This window comes from Castor canadensis, chromosome 4 (assembly GCF_047511655.1).
Source record: "Castor canadensis chromosome 4, mCasCan1.hap1v2, whole genome shotgun sequence".
NCBI classification, from domain to species: Eukaryota; Metazoa; Chordata; class Mammalia; order Rodentia; family Castoridae; genus Castor; species Castor canadensis.
Window position 1 is genome coordinate 112,010,830 of NC_133389.1, and position 17,913 is coordinate 112,028,742.

General features: G+C 35.0%; 2 protein-coding genes across 4 annotated transcripts in view; one reads left to right on the top strand and one right to left on the bottom strand.

Moving 5' to 3' along the window:
* Galnt5 (polypeptide N-acetylgalactosaminyltransferase 5) overlaps nucleotides 1-17,538 on the top strand; it is a 56,476-nt gene extending 38,938 nt beyond the window's left edge. For 2 of the 3 annotated variants that reach the window (XR_012447211.1, XR_012447212.1), the window contains 3 exons: nucleotides 984-1,145; nucleotides 4,684-6,744; nucleotides 15,078-17,538. Coding sequence is in view for 1 of the 3 variants with exons in the window: in XM_074070824.1 (XP_073926925.1) it covers nucleotides 984-1,145; nucleotides 4,684-4,824 (303 nt within the window). In the remaining 2 variants the exon portion in view is untranslated. Of the gene's footprint in view, nucleotides 1-983; nucleotides 1,146-4,683; nucleotides 10,930-15,077 lie in introns of those variants that run through there. The other variant, XM_074070824.1, reaches the window with a different exon arrangement.
* On the bottom strand, nucleotides 10,457-17,375 carry Ermn (ermin). Its single transcript, XM_020167519.2, has 3 exons — nucleotides 17,135-17,375; nucleotides 16,393-16,485; nucleotides 10,457-13,647 (listed from the first exon to the last, which is right to left on the bottom strand). Exons 1-3 carry the CDS (start codon nucleotides 17,373-17,375, stop codon nucleotides 13,130-13,132), a joined length of 852 nt encoding a protein of 283 aa, XP_020023108.2. The 3' UTR covers nucleotides 10,457-13,129.
* Nucleotides 17,539-17,913: the final 375 nt, after the last annotated feature.

Here is a 17,913-nt window from a genome sequence, read left to right on the forward strand (position 1 = left end):
CTCAGATACAGCATTTCTAACTAGCTCCTAAGTGGCAGTGACGTTAGTCCAAGGACTACCCTTTGAGAGGGAAGATCCAGCATAATGACTTTAATTTTACCTGATAATCTAAATTAAATCTCAGCTATGTTGCAAATTATTCATTAAATAAAAGCATTTAGATAAATTTTGCCAATAGTCCATTCATTTTCCAAATACATTTGTAGAAGTACAAATGGCAAATTTTCCAGACTCAGAGGTTTAGAGTATATTGACCAAACATCCAAAGAGTAAATTATAAACAACTATAGAAAATATTTTTAAGGACTGAAAAAAATGGCTCCATTACCTAAACTGTCATTTATTTTATACATTGTTACTCCCCCAAACTGAACAGCCTATGAACTGGTAGATGCTAACATGGTAGCAATACGATGGTTCCTTGTGCTAGCAGCAGAGAAATATTTTAACCTTCTTTACAATAGACAAAGCAACTGGAGTCCAATTGTCCAGATAATGTGAAAGAAGAAAATATAATAATTTTCACTGAAGAAACTTAAGACTGAGACTGAGAGCTCTTTGAATTTACCTATGGCTTGGAAATTTAATTGTGGTGGCTTATACATTCCAATACTTCAAGCACCATTGTTGTCTGGGTTTCAGAACACAAAACACAACATCTGCATACAGATGGCTATGAATTGTATAATAATTATTGCAGCTTACATATGTAGGCTTACTATGTGCTAAATACTTCATAGTCATTATCCTAACCCTCAGAGATAGATTATTTTGATATCCAACTTAAAATGAGGAATATGATAACAGACAAGGTAAATAATACACCCATACTACCAGATTGAAATGACAGTAGTCGGATTTGAACATAAATCATGAAATCAGAGTGCCAATATTCATACCTATTCTTAACAAAAATATTTAGCAAACCCTATACTTATGATTGATGCCAAAAGTGATCTTTTCTTTATTCATTTCCAATATAGTTTCAACAATTTAATTACACCTGGTTAAGACTTATTAAACATGGAGAATGGTGCTTAGCCTCTATCCCTGAAACAGGATCCCTAAGGCTGCATCCTTGTGATAACAGAAACAAAGGGCTCAAATGGCTGCATAAATCCACATCAATCTTTCATCCAGAACTGGTAAGCAAACTATTCATACCTCTTCTTTACCATAAATTCCATTTTCAATCATGTGGATCATAAAACTTTCATTGTCAGTTTCCTCAGTCTGAAGCTTTAAATGTTTGTGACGATAGAGGCAGTGTTAAAGTTCACTGGAAAACATAAAGATATATTTTTGTAAATTGTCAAGTCATTTTTTGGGGTTTGTTTGTTTTTTAATTCTTATTTCAAAAGAGTGATTGGAAATAGAAGTCACCAGGTTCTTATGGTTGTATTGTTATCATCCTCTTGTTTCTAAAATCATTTGTTTCATTCAATCAAGAATGCTAAAAGTAAGACTTCTAGGCTAAAGTTGATCCTCACTGGATAACAGAAGAGTTTATGGGGGAGTATATGGAAAAAGCAAGAAGCTGCATCTTTTACTACAGTTCTTGCACTCTGAAATAATTCTAGTTCTTTCCTCACTCTGTCCTTTTTCTATATAAGTTGTCTTTTTTCTTTTCCATCCCCTGTGATTCCAAAGACCTGGGCTCAGAAGGCAGTGCAGGATCCAGATCTCACCAGCTTATAGGAACTGATTGTGTACATCTGTTTCTTGCCAACTTTGCATTCAGTGACATCACATCAATAGACTGAAACCGGCCATCATGACAGTATTTTCATCACAGAAATCAGCAGAGGCTACTGGATCAAGAGATAATTTTCCAGAGGTCCAATCGTTCATATTTACCAGGTCACCTCTATTCTATATTTAGTTTCAAATCCACTCAGTTTTTTCCCAATTTTGTTTTAAAAGAATTCAAAGTCATATGCTTTGGCACAGGATCTTGAGGTGGCAGAAATAATCTCAGAACTGACTTCTCAGAGTTTCTCCCACCTCACAAGCAGGCAGCCATCAAATCTACTGAATGCATTTATTATATCAAATCCATCACTTTTCCCAAAGCTGGTCCCAAAGCAAACACCCTTTACTCCTTAGAGTGTCCTTCTTTTGATGATGGCTCAGACACTTCTCTTCCTGCTCAGAGTCAAAATCAAGGCTAAGTAATGCATTCTCCAATCTCTTACCACTTTTATCTTCTCTGTTATATTTTAGTTCCTCTGCACAATATTTTCCTCTTTAATGATAATGATTATTATCAAATTACTCAGAAACATTAGGAAATACTGCTATAAAAGCTACTAGTTTTATTTTTGCATACTGTTAGGAAAATCCATAAACATATAATAAATAAACTACATTGCACCTCTTAAACCGGTGCTAAAGATATGAGGAGAAAAGAAAAGGAGAGAAGGAAAGCATTACGATAAAGAGAAAACATGCTGGGCGTGACATCTTATGCCTATAATCCTAGCTACTCATGAGGCTGAGTTTAGGAGTACTAACGTTCCAGGAGAGCGCAGGCAAAAAGTTTGTGAGACCCCCATCTCAACCAATAGTTGAGAGCAGTGGCACATGCCTGTCATCCCAGCTATGTGGGAGTCTAAGATCAGGAGGATCATGGTTCCAGGCCAGCCTGAGCAAAAAAAGTTCACAAGACCCAGTCTCAATAGAAAGAGCTTGGTGTGGTAGTGGAAGTTTAGCTACAGCAGGAAATATAAATAAGAGGATTGCTAGCCCAGGCAAAAAGCAAGACACTATCTCAAAAATAGCCAGAGCAAAAATGGCTGGGGGTATGGCTCAAGCAGTAGAGTGCCTCCCTAGAAAGTATAAAGCCCTGAGTTCAAACCCCAGCATTGCCAATTGAAAACAAAAAAACTAAAACACATCCTGTATCCCTAGAAGTGAATCCTGGGAAAGATTTCTGGTTAGAAAACATTTAAACAGTAAGCTGATTTCTTAGAGAAGATAATTTAATTACAATAGAAAAAACTAGAAAGCTGACTCTCTATCCTACTTGTAATTGTGACTTTGTGACATGCTACATTACTTCTTTCTGCCTTTGATATTCTTTGATATTGCTATATGATCATGGAGATGAATATCTTGGTGGCTGGCTTTCATGTTTTTCTTTTTTTTTTTTTTTGGTGTGTGCATGGTAGTTTTCATACTAAATCTAAGTCCCTCTGTTAGTATTCCATTGCTGTAGCAAAATAGCTTAGATAATCAACTAATAAAGAAAAGAGGTTTATGTTGGCTCATAATTTTGGAGGTTCCAGTCCATTATAGGTTTGTCCAGTTGCTTTGGGCCTGTGGTGAGGTATCACGTAATTGTAGGAGTGCATATGGCAGCAAAATCACTCACCTTATGGCCAGGAAGCAAAAGAGAGAAAATGGAAGAGACCTGGGTCCCACACTCCTCATCACGGACATGCCACCAGTGGCCTATAACCTCCTAGTAGGCCCCACATCTCAAAGGTTCCAGCACTCCCCAATATTGCCCCCTGGGGACCAAGCCTTTGATCTTACATAGAGTCTTGGGCAATATTCAGGGGAGCAGTTGACCAAGACATGCAAGACTTAATGAACACTAGACATGGAGAAAGAGACTCTAAGTAACAAAAACCCGTTTCTCCTTATTGAAAGATTAGGGGTTAGCAGTTTCATGGAAAGAGGAAGTGTAGCAGTGAGTTCGCCCTTGAAAACAATGAGTTATTAAAAGTATACATTTCTAAATCTGCATTTAAAAAGTGTTCCCTAGGTCAGCCCTCCCCAAAAGATCAAAATTTTGGTCACCCTAAAAGAAATGATCTTATAGGTGGCATATTTGGAATATGGAATTTCTCTCAACTGCTGGTCAGATGTTTTAGTTAGGGGACAAAGAGGAATTTGGTAACCTTTTCATAATCCACCAGCAGAACATTATAGACAATCCAGAAGGATTTTCCTGAAGGCCAACTACTTTATAAAACCTTGCACATACTCAAACATTAAAAGTCCTGCAAGAGTGATAATATTTTTATAGGGACACTTTTAAATAAATGATTATGTAAATCACCCCTAAAGGTTCTAAGTAAGTTATCTATCATTTCTCAGATATTCAATCAATATTAAGCAATGATAAGGCCATCTGGAATATTTTGACATTTTCATAATTAAATCTGGATTGTGCACATTGGGCATTATATACTATCAGAAATTATGGAAAGGAGTTCATAAATAAAATGCATCATTTCTAGCATTTTGTAATATGAATGCAAATTCCAGGACATGAATTTAATTAAGAAATCAATGAGTTCACTTTCTGTCATGGCATGTGTTTTTTTCTTTACTATCACCAATGAGATAGCCATCATCCATCAAATATGTTAAATGTCATCAGGAAATTTTTCCCTTTAAATAATATAGCTATCACCCATATCACTAAAAAATGCATCTTCTGCTTCCTGGAGAATTAAAAATCTTATAGCTTGAAGAACTATGACAAGTTAGTTATGATAAGACAGAGGCAAAGTTAATGTTTTCAAAGAACATGTTTATGTCATTAATTTAGTTCAAGCGGCTTCTTAAGAAATTAAAACTATAATTGCCTTTCTTGAGGTGGGGGTTATATTTTTTATATCACCATTGTCAAATTCAGTCTCTGGGTCATTCTGAGATCCTCTTTCTCTCCAGGTGGATCACATTGCTTTTGAAAATTATCAGCAGTTGCTATGCTTGGAAGGAAATTTTTCTCAGAAGACCTTGAAATTATCTTCTTGTGACCAAATGAAACCATATCAAAAGTGGAAATTTGAAAAATACTATGAAGACTAACGAAGAACTGATATTTTTATCTAGTAAATCCATTAGATGCTGTGAAAATGACAGTCAACTTGTTCATTGTATTTCTCAGTGGCAGTTTAAGATTTTTCACTTTTAATAGCATTTCAATGGAAGATTTTTTTTAAATCACAATATTTGGAGTACAAAAGATAACTCAGGGTCCTTATTCAGCCTTGTCTGGCCTTTGGAATTGGATGCTTCCAGCCCTGTGCTATAATTTTTCCTGTCATCTCATAGGTAACCAGAAGTGAAGACTCACTTAGGGAAGCGTAGTGATACTCATGATGACTGTTTAACGATTGTCAGCAACTCTGTCCTACACAAGCACAAGTATAACCAATGAGAACATGGCCCTTTATTGACTAATTTTTCACCAAATTTTAAATGTTTGGTGTTTGATGACTAGAAGACCTAAAACTGATGCACAGAGCTACCAACTGTTGAAATCCCTACAGACTACATGCATGACCTAACAGTTTGACATGCTATTGATTAACTATTGATGACCCTACCTAATGGCAAGGTTTTGGTTTTGATTACTACTTACTCTTTCTTTTCTCATAGTTAGTGGAAAAAAATCTAAGTGAGAAAAAGAGGTTTAAAAATGCTTATTTATTTAAAAACTCTAGGTATGGATATTGTTTCATTTCATTTTGTGTTTTTAAAACTACAGTTTAAAAAATTACTCATACCAGTAACATCCTAGTCTTTTATGAGTATTTTTTAAAGGGCAAAGAAAGAAAAAAAGGCTAGGTCACAACACAATGTAGTAACCAAGAACACATTTAACCAATGAACAAATGCTAATGCAGGGCAGAGTTAAAACAAACAGCAACAAAACAAACAGAAATACCACTGAAGGATATTAAGGCTTCTCAAAAATAGTAGAATTTTACTTTAGATTTAGCAGTATTCACTGGGATGAAATATGCAAAAAAATGGATTCAAACTAAAAAAAAAGATTTCAAACTACAAATAAATGAAAGAGGAAGAAAATGAGACAAATGACTTTTAGGAAGACAATTGAAGAAAACTTTTCCCTAAACTTGGTAAAAGAACAGAGGGGATATGAAGGAGGAGAGAAAGAACAAAGCCCTCAATGTGGACCAGTTATACCATGGCAAATCTGGGAAAAGTTACATATTTCTTCCATCCAAATCAAGCTCTTATCTTAACTATACCAACACTTAGGCATGTCAGAACAAAAGCTTAGTAATTGAAATAGCCTTTGTGTTCATTTTGGTAAGAAAATTGATGTCTGAAGACAAATTACCTGTCTAAAAATCACAGGACAGTTAATGAAGGAATTCTGATGAGAATTCAGTTCTCCAGAGACAAGGCTCTTCTGCTGTTTCAGGTTAACAGCCTAACAAACCCATTCCACACAGTCCTTAGAAAGAAATTGACTTGTGGAGTGGCTGAAATGATAGAGCGCTTGCTTAGCAAACATGAGGTCCTGAGTTCAAACCCCAGTACTGCCAAAAAAAGTTTGTTTTAAATTCTTGTTTACTTGAGATGATGGTAAAACTGGGAGTTTTAGCTCTGACCTCCTTTTTAACACCTAATTTTAATTTCCAGCTACAACTAAGACTAGAATAGGGAAAAACTTCTGTACATTTTTACCATATTTGAAATGCTTTATTCAAATAATTGATGATTGCAGATGAAATAAGAGAATAGCTAGAAAATGAGATAATACTTTTCAAAATAGCCATATGGGGAATGAAACACAAGTTGCTTGCCAGAGGACTAGTTGAGTGACTGACCAAACTGAACATACTGGATGCCTTGTGTAATTCTTCATGTCACTGAAGAATTTGAAAGGTTCCTGCCCCCCACCCCCCGTCTGTACAGCCTCTATTTTTCCCAAAACAGCTTCTACAAAGAAAAGTCAACTCTGTTCCAAAAAAGGTGAGTCATGCTTTGGATACCTAACTTTGGTTGTCCCAGCTGAAGAAAATTGAATGTTTTCCTTCTCTAGTCTGCTCAGTGTATGTTCCATCTGACATTACCTTGTTATACTTATTATATAAAGCTGTATTTGAATCTATATTGTAAATTCTTGGGTAGAATTTTTAAAACAATTTTACTATGTATTTTCTCAATTACCCTCACATGTGAGAAGCTAATCACTATTTAAGAATCTGTGTGAACAGTCTTGACTAACTCTTAAATCTACTACCAAAATTTTTTAAAGCATTGCCCTCTAAATTTTGTTTATAGAAGACTGGAATAAGCATATAAATCCTAATAAGTCTTCTTTTACTTCTAATGATAACCCTGTGGATGAGATGCTTTAGGGTCCTAACCAGTCCTGAATACAATAGTAGGCTGTGTTACTGGGGGCTTCAGTTTTCCTTGGATGGACTTAAGTTATTCTCTGCTTAGAAAACTGTCTATGCGTAGCTTGAACCCAGAGTAGCTTAAAAATATGTAACAGAATGTTTTTGATCAAAAACTAGTTTACTAAACCCTGGAAGTGCTTCTGCACCTTTCAGTTTGCACAGTTTCTTTCTCTTTTCAATGGTTACAAGATCTTCTACCCTACTTTTCCATGGGAAGACACAGCTGTCGTTGGGGTGCACGCCTCTTTTTATCACAAGCATCAAATTTGCTCAGTACTGCTTGCTGACATTCAATAGCTGTCATTCATAGGGCTGCAAAACCACCGAGTGCCACGATCACAATTAGTTTCCCACACTAATTTGGAAACATTCTCTTAGATATTAAAACACCTTGCTTCTAACCTTAAGGATTATAGAGGGACGGTGATAACATTTACAGTGTACAGCAATTCAATATTCAGAGTCAATCCTGATTTCCTGGATCACTTACAATGATTTTCAAGAAGTTTATATGCAAGATAATGACATTGAGAAATACCAGGTAATGCCATCATTTTTTGTATTGTTCAAATATTTCTAATTTAATATTTAGATTCATATTACAAGAAAGAAGCAAGACCTCAGATGAAGGCCTCAATATCTTGGATAAAAATAAGGAAAATACAAGAGTAAAGAGAAAAGAGAGAGGAAATAATTATAATTGAATCCTTACTACACATAGGTACCTTATGTGCTCTGTCTCACCATCATCATTCTCCCCATTACATGGATGAGGTGGGTCACTCTCCATTACACGGTTGAAGAATTTGGTCATCCCACTCATAAGAGATAAAACCCTCCTATTCTGTCTGGCTCCCCTCCCAAAATTTCTTGCACTGTGCCATGCTGTAACAGTTTTATCGAATAGGGCTGTCTGTGCAAGTGAACTCCGTTAAAATCCTTTGGTGGTATTTGTTGATGTCAAGGATTATGAAATGAGATAGAATCAAAACCTCTTTGGTCTATCTTGGATTTTGCATAGGTAGGAAATAGAAGAAGGCCTCCCTCTCTGTTAAACAATTGATGTGTAGAAGTAAGTGTAATGACTCTCATATGTAGGACCTATTCTTTTCCATCTCCTGGGCCAAATATGAGAAACAGAAATGGACATCCAGAGGTATGTTTCTCTGTGAGTAATAGTACCAACTTTTTCTTCCTCCAGCTTGTAAGCAAAGCTGACAACTGCTATGTTTAAGCAAAGATGGGCAATAAAAAATTTAAATTATAATCCAATTTAAATTATAAACCATGACTTTAACTTCCACTGTGCTACACTGCTTTTGCAACACATGTTACATGGGTTACTTAATGATTGCTACAAACCAAAATGCCTTAAAAAGAGAAAAGAAGCAAAGTGACTGTACAAAATACTGTTTTGGCAAGTATCCTTTCCATAAACAGTGAGCTTAATGGATGTGTTTCCTGTATTGATGCCCATGTCTAAAGGAAAGGAAAAACATAGCATTACACAAAGCAGATTTAATGTCTTTGTTTTCAACCTAATGTATCAACTAACAGTTACCATTTCAATAAGTGACCCTTTACAAGTTTATGTGAGTCTTTCCTTTGTAAAAAAAATTACAAAAAGATAGAAGTGAAAATTCTCATTTTTCAACACATAGGACAACTGCAAATATGCTGAGCTCCTAGTAGTGATAACTGCCATTAAGTAAGTAACAAATAACTTCTTTGGAAGTAGAGGTTTTCTACTTTTACTATTGATTGATAGATATTTGCCAGTTTAAAGATATAGATTATTAATATATAAATAAAGCCTTTCTATTAGATATTGAAATTAAAATTTCTAATACCATTAATAGAGATTTTAACCTTTACATGACCATTTGAAAATACCAATTTTTATAAAAATGTATGCCTAAATACAAACATATATGGATACATGTGTGTTTAATACTTTAAACTGAAGAAAAATAAAACCAAAAGTATTTACATGCATTGTAAAGAAAAAAAAGGGATGTCATTAGGTATTTTTAACTCACTTTTTAGTTGCATAGTTTTGTCTACTTTTGGCCCCCTGAACAAAACTTTTTCAAATGGACTCTCACTCTGGTACTGCTTTGCAGAGTGATCAAATTAAATTATCAAGCTGCTATTCTTCAGTTTAGAATCATGCACATGCCTTAGTTCTTCTTCAGACAGATGCCCAAATTTTGCTAGAGATATACATATATCTCAGTTATAAGACATTGAGATAAGACAAACATCAAGGGAGAAGTTTTGTTGTTGGTTACCTGAAAGCATTTGTTAATGGGAGAATCATGTTTAAACTATAGAGTACAAACAATTTGTAATTGTTTGAATATTTTTAAGTACCCACTATTTTTTGTCTCTGACCAGCTGAAATTATTATAAAGAATGAATCAAATTTATAACTTTAAATTTATAGGGAAAAGTCCAAATCACTTTGTAAATTCATTTCCCAAGTTCTCCCTAGCTGGCAGTTTGTTACTAGATGTTACCAGTTTATTTTGTACTTTGCCATCTGTCTGGGTGATTTCTGTGCCCATTACCATCCTGCATTGTGTTTGTGCTGATTGTATGGCCCAGTCATTTTGTATTCTTCATGAGCTGAGTACACATTTTGGGTTTCATATTTATGGTGCTATGTTGTGGTCTGATATTTTAATATTGGCAAATGCAACTTTCGACATTACTTTTTATAAACCTCTTGTTTTTATGGAGCAATGAAAGTTCAGGCTTTGAGAAAAGTAGTTGCCTTTTTCATATGGTCAAACATATCTCTTCTTTATGATCTGATGTTTCATCCTTTTCCATAATTCTTTAATATTACTTATTTTAAATGTTTTCCCTATCACTTTGAAAAACTTAAATGTATGTTCTCCACTTGAAAATGTGCCAAAATTACTACCCCACGTAAATTTGCAGAAACAATTACTGTAAAAGCGTTAGAAGAATTTCAATTAATTGTCTTAATGACTGTGAAGATATTATTTCACATTTTTTGGTGCTAACATGCAGTTGAAACAATATCTCATTTTTAAAGTAATAGAATTTTTATGTACATTACACACCAGAAGTTATTTTTATGATTTCATATACAATCATCTTAAGACCTTTTGAAATAAATAATGCAAATTAATTATATAAGGTATTATCTTGACTTTTGAAGAGTCGTTTATTATTGGTCTTAGTAGTTGCTGAAATGGAAGGGTCCTTACTAAATTTTAAAAGGCAGCTAAAGAAAACAAAGTATAGAATTCAGAAACAAAGAGCACAAACTTTTATTGAGAGCAAGTCAGACACGGCAGTTCTTTATCTAAATTATTAAGATAGAGAGATGAATAAGATAGATAGATACATACAGGCATGCATACATATATGCATATATACATACATACACACATACATAAACAGATTCTGGAAAATACTGTGACTTCCGATACAGCATTCTATGAAAGGCACATTTTATATTTATAAAGAAAGCTATCATTAATTCCTATTAATCTGGCAGCAAAAGAAATTAAGTCATGTAAGCAATATCAGCATTCACAAAATAAATTAATTCTCTTTCCTATCAAATACCAGAATACTTACCATCCCTGAACCTGGAATCACAATTACTTGGGTAATCCTTCATAAGTAGTTACCAATTTTTATTCACAATCATGTACTCCATGCATATAAAATATGGTAAATAGACTCTGTGCAATCTGAACTAGACCTTTGTCCTTCCCAGGCTACAAAAACTCAAATGGCCATAATCACTATCATGTTATTCAAAGCTGCTTAACCCTATGATGTAAGATGACAGTTCAGGGCAATGCACACTGATGCCATAGAACACTGTCGGTGCTCTTTTGTAACTGCATTGCTTCATCCATGAACATGAAACTTTTACAAGCTAACATACCATACAATAGTCATGTTGACAATATGTTTCATAGTCAGTTAATTGTTGGGTGAGTGCACACAGCTAAAAAGACAAAGGTTATTACATATTGGAACTATATAAAAGCCAGTTGCTTTGCCATGTCACATAACCAGAGATCACCCATCACACTCAAATTCCTTAAGAATTCATCACCTCTGTTGGATAATTCAAACTGCAGATTCTCTTGAAGATAGGTTAACAATAAGGGTCCTGTTACATGACGGACAATGTAATATTGTGTTTTGAAGTTAAGTAGAAAATTATAGTGATCATCAGTAACCCAGAAAAAAAATAGGTTGTCCTGGTGGAAAGATTTAGAGGATCTAAGTTAAGCAGGAAGTTGTCCTAGTGCATCAATCTCCTACCTAACCTTATCCAGAAAAATCCTTGATTTCCCTCACTTTATTCTGAAAACTCACATTTTCACCCAGCTGAAATCTGCAGGTCCAAGAGTTTAAGGTTAACAGACATTTTGTATGGTCAGTTGTAAAGTCTCTGTTTGAAAGAATAAAAGGAGCACTTCAAACCTGTACTCAAAATTGAGTCTTATAGACGTTAAATAATACTGTGGAACTATATTATATGGCCAAGAAGAATTAAAGAAGTTGCTATGAGAATGTGTGGGATTTGTTACACATAAATGAGCAATAATCTAAGAGGACTAACCCAGGCTTTTTCACAAAATGAAAAAGAAATAAACAATGGGTTGAATAGTACAATGAAGACTGTATTACATTCAGACAATAAGGAATTGTCTTTTTATTTGCAGAGCCAAAGATATTTTTATCAGTGGTAACAGAAAGTTCAGAGTAACATATATGGAAGCATGAAATGAAAAATTGTGGAACAAACTATCTAAGAATATAAATATAGATTTCCTTTTCATAAATATTCAACACATTATTTGACACATTGGTTTGAGTGAAACTCCACAAGTACAATTTTAAGCTTCTGGATTTGGGCAGAGGTCCAGCAAATTACAAATTCCCAACAACTATCAATGCTTCCTCTCTAAAAATATGTGCTCACACCCTACTTTGAACATATTCTAAGATGATTATTTCTATTTTTGTAGTAACTAGTACAGTTATGACTAGCATTGTCTCAGATTTCTAAGGAAATAAAATTATTCTAAGATAATAGAATTCTTAATAAGAGAAAGTGGTAATAGTGAGGAGCATTTTATTAAAATTGTGCTAAAACTGTGATTTTTATTTTTAATAACTTTAATTGTGCCACACAAGATTTTATTTTCAATCATAAAAATAAAACTATCCAATATAACTCTTTAGTCTATTGCCCACCAATCTAGCAGCCCCTCCCTGTATCACCCTCACAATGGTTTTAATTCAACCCAAAAGCATAAAGCCAACATCTAGCAAACAATTCTCCTGACTGGAAATTAATCAGCCCCTCCAGTGAGAAAATTCAGTTTATGATGACACCTAGGAAGGAGGTCTATAGAATTTTCGCTCAGTGGATGGCAAGGAAAAACAATTTTTAATGATAATAGGAAAGATAAAGAATTTTGGACAGTTTATTGCCAGAATATATGCAAAGCCATTTTCAAAGGGAGGAAGGGTTTAATACAGGCTTTCTATCACCCCAGTGTACAGGAAGAAAGACACCAAAATGAATATAGAAGCCACTTTACATTTCACATGGTTCCTCCTTTCATTTGATGACCACCTTGAAGGCAGATGATGTCAGAGTCCCCAATGGGACCAGCTCTTTAATGCTTATCATGTAATGCTATATTAATGAAGTTTTAAATGCCCACGAATGAAGCTAAAGCTTTTACCAGAATGAATTACCAGTTACCAGAATGAATTTTGTCTAAGGTTATTTTCACATTATTCTACCATGAAAAAAACAATAAGCTTGCACATCTTTCAAGTGCATAATTCAAACAAGGCATAGAAAGATTCATCACAGGACAATAGAATTAGTTTTTGCATTAGGGATCATGAAATATGAGAATTTCTCAGCTCCAGTTAGTTTATAAATGCATCATAGACTCAAATTCATCGATTCTTTGTTTGGTGTTCCCCTTCCTGATTTTCCGATAGGATATTGTGTTATATCTGGAATAAGCATTTCTGGAGATATCACCCTTCTTTCCTAACATTGGCTGCTCCTCAGGTGTCACAGGTTGGGAACTGGGGCTGCTCAGTGGGGAGTCCTCACTTGCATCACCTTCTTCTTTGAATTGAGAACCTTCTTCATGTTTTCTCTTAAATTCTATTACTCGAACTTCATCTTCATCATCATTGCATTCATCACCATTATCATTAGCTTCTTCATTCCAAACCTCTTCCTCCTCATCATGTTTGCAATGCAACATGTCAACTTGGCTAGGTTTTCGATATCCCAACCATTCAATTTCTGTTGCCTGGTAAGCTTTGTTCTGAATACCCTCATCCTCTCTCTCTTCTAGAGGTTGTTCCATGATTCTTTCCTTTGCTCTTCTTATTTCCTGGTTACTGCTGCTCAGAGGAATCTTCTCCCACTGATGCCCTGTAGCAAAAGCAATTGGTAGTTGAGATGTGAAGAGGGTCCAAAGTATCTACTTGCTATTTTGTTACTCTCTGAATTATTTTTCTGGACAATCATTTTCAGCTTGTGTTTTGTGGGGTATGGTTCTTGGTTATTAATAAGTTCTACAGAATTAGACAAGCTTCACAAACAAAATTAGTCTGGAAAATACTGCTTTAAATACAGTTAAATAAATGTTTTCAGAATTTATCCCAAGCTTTTAAAATGTTAATGAATACTGTAAATCTCCAAGAAAATCTACAACCTAAACTCCAAAGACTTCTATTGCTATAGACTATTCTCTTCAGTAAGACTAGTATTCCCTGAGGCACACAAAAATCTTGTGTAGCCTGTCACAATTGGATATGTGAATATATGTAATAAAATGTTTGGGTCTATCTCATACACACAAACACATCCCTTAAGGAAAATTAGAATACATCAGGGAGAAAACCCTTTCTTCCAACAGTGAAAATGATGACTGCCCATGTCTGGTCACATTCAGATAGCAAACTTGGTATTTGGTCCTGTCGCTGAGTTATCATAAAGCAATTAGGTATGGAAGGAAGAGCAGGGATCCACAGACGGTTAAGACTCATGTGCTCACAACTCAGGCACCATGTCCATCAAAGCACACACAATGAGGTCTAAGATTTGCACTGATTTCCAGAAACCACAGATACTTGTTGAAGTCATAGCTACATAATGCTATGTTGTTTAAAACAAGTTCTGAATGACAACTAATTAACACAAGTTACTTGGTATTGTGTAGCAACTTTTAAAGGGTTTAGTGCACTGCAGTCATCACTTTTAAAACAGCTAGATCATATCAACATACCTTCACCAATGCTCACTGAGCATGCTAAGAATGTATTATAACAGAGCCAAGGTTGTTCGCTGAGCTTTCACCCCTAACAGGCTCTATAGGAAGCATCAGTCTGGGTAGTCTGGGTTATATCCCTTGCCGGGCCTAGTTCCACCATTCCTTTTCAACACATACATAAGATGAGAGGCAGTGGTCTTCTTTGTCCCTCCCCTCCACAATTTTCTATCCTTTCTGAAATATATGCCTTTTCATCTAAAGCTTTTAATTATTTTGTATTTTTTTAAACTTTAAACATCAGATTTTTAAAGTATAAACATAGAAATAGAAATGAATTATTCACCCCACATTAGTTATATACAGCTGCTGCAAGTTTGTTGGTGTCCAGACAATATTCTTTACATCACACACATACACATTAGAACGTTTGTATTATAGTATTAAGCTTTGCTTTTCCACAAGAACCAAACTGATCTTTTTGTTCATATTCATGCCTCAGGCATAGGATTGTTGTGAATGAAACTACTCCTTGAATTTAAATTCTAGCTTTTCTTCAATATTTTTATCATCTTTCTACTTTTCAATCCAGGAACATTCTCTGAAGATTTTTAGCTGTTTGCCATAGTGAAAATAAAAGACAACAAAATCTGTGATTCCACTGGAGAGAAAAAGTACATGCTACATCAAACACAAAGGATTTGTGCAAGGACAAATTCACCAGTGACACCAACTACTTTAAAAAGACAGGCTATTTTCATTCTCCATTTAATCAAAATGGAAGATCCTAGAAGACTATTGTTTGCAATGGATTTCCTGATCAGAAATTTGAAAAGGTTTCTAGATGGAAGACTATGATTCCTACTTTGGAGGGCTTGTTATATTGGAAGCAGAAAGAATTGGACAAAAAAGTCATTTGGTTCATTCTGTGAGGTCTTAAGCTTTATAAATTATCTCTGGTGGTGTAGAAGCTTAACAATGGCTGTTGCTTGCTGTCTTTTCCATGAAGTGTGTATGCATTCATCAGCAGGCAGTCTGAGAGCTGTCTAGGTAAAGAGAGCAAACCCAGGAAACTGCCAATAGCCTCCCTGTCTTCTTTGACCTCTACTATCTTATGTGATATTCTAATGTTTCAATCTGTAGTCCCTTGTACATTTTGCTTGTCAATGTCCTTTACTATATTGGTTAGATCTAACAAGATGACTTGAATTTTGAGATAACCTGTTTACAGTTCCAAGAGAGAGAAGGAATGATTAATTGATTTTATCCTGCACTTTATTTGGAAGTTGAATGTAAGTGTCTTCTTAGAAGAAATGTCTGAAGGATTTTGTATCTCTTAATCTATTGACTTTATTTGAATCATAATATAGTCATTCCAATGCTCTTTACATTCTCCCATTTACTTAAAGAACACAAAGTTAACTCAATCATCCTGGAAGCTTTCTTTGACAAGAAATAGTTAACCATTTTGTACTAAAATCAGAGGCCTAGAATTTTCCTGTAATTAAATCAATTTACACAATCACTTTAAACTGCATGTCAATAGTAGACTTTCAAGATAAACCTGTTTTTGAAACACTTCACAAGGTGTCTGATACAGATTTTGAGACACCAAGTCAAAAAGAAAGGCTGATTTAGTGGACTGACTTATTAGGAGACACATGTCATGCTGGCATGCCAATCAGGTATTCCAATACATGCAGTTTTAGCCCTGAGCCATCTGGAATGCTTGCTAAGGTGGAATGGACAGATAATTCAAGACCCTCTTATCTGCCTATAACAGCTTGAGATTTCAAAGTCATTGCTGGATTGCTTTTTAATACCAAATTCACACAGTATTCCATGCAAAAACTGTCATCATATCCAGTCAAACAATTTCTAGTGTAAAAAACTACAATTCCTGTTACCTTCTCTGAATGTCATCTCCTCAGCACTTGTTTCTTGGAGAGAAAGATCTGTGATGGCCTTATGAACAACAAAGAGGTTCTCTTCTGGGTTTTCTGGGGAAAAGTACAAGTATTTAAAACATATATAGTTCAAGGGTTCACAAATTATCCATTTAGAGTCTAGGTAGATTAATTTTAATTATGATTACTAAAAGTTATTTTGACTCTTCTGATTCTTTTTTAATTGATTCCATTTATTTATTTGACAATTAATTTTTTTATCAATATAATCCCTCCTTTAATATTTATAGAAGATATAGAACCATGAATTCAGATATCTTCAAATATATATAAAGAGGGATTTTTTTATTGTTGTGCAGGGTGAGGGTAGATGGGGATCTTGAAGTTCTGAGTTTTCTTTGGGCAAATAACATTGGATTGTCTATAATAAATAACAGTAGTTGGCATTGAACTAGAATTTAGAATTTCTTGCAACAAACCCACAAATGTGATAACTATTAAGTTTTCTCCCAGTTAAGGAGACAAAGAAAATTATGTGGAATCATGTTGCCACTGGATAGACAAGTCTGGATTACCAGAGGCAGAGGTTTAGCTCTATGGTATGCAACCCTAGTAGGATAAGAGACTATATTTCTTAGGTGCCCAGCTATTCCTGTAATGAAGTTTATCAAAAAAAAAAAAAAAATCCTGAGTGAGCTTACACATCAAAACAAGCAAATAAAGAGAAAGGAAAATACTTTACCTTTTAGAATCTTCTTGTCCATGGGCCAATTGGGCAATATGGTCCCTTGGGGTTTTCCACTTTCTTCCTGCTTTCCTTTCATAGGTAAATCTTCAAGACTGGGTTCAACCCTGTAGTATGGCAGGGTCCCATCCACATCAGTCATTTGCTTACTGATTTTACTGGTAGGTTGTTGACCATTTTCAGGTGGTCTGTCTCCATTACACTTGTCCCCACTAACTGTCGCAGGAACATCTGTCATGATGTACACTGAAGTCCAATTTGGAGAGAGCTTTAGGGAAGCTAAGTGAGCAGATCTTTGATATGATACCTTCTATTGCCTTCAAGTCCTATAGTGCCAAATCTTATTCTAAAAGCATAGATTATTCACTTTGGTACATAATAGCAAAATTTTTCTCTTAAAGGTGTCCAGACAGAGCTTAGAATAAACGCAATAGGATTGGTCTGATTTGCCACCAGCCCAGGAGCAAGGATTCAGCCAATCAGCTCCTCCCTTACTGTTTAGCAGTCCCACTTGCAGAATTAATGCCACCCTCTTGATTTACATAAACGAACAATCTGAGGCAATGGGGCTTTTGTGTTGGCATGTGGAGGGGGACTTTTAGCTTGTCAGCCCTCCTCTGGGAACAGAGATTTTTGTCCCTTTCCATAATGGGCCATTGTAATTTTCCTTGTAACAGGAGCCACAATTGTTCCACAGCTTTAATCCAGAGAGAGTGACCACCTTGAGGCTTATTAGTTCTGTGTAACCAGCTTAACATTTCCAAACAGATTTTCTT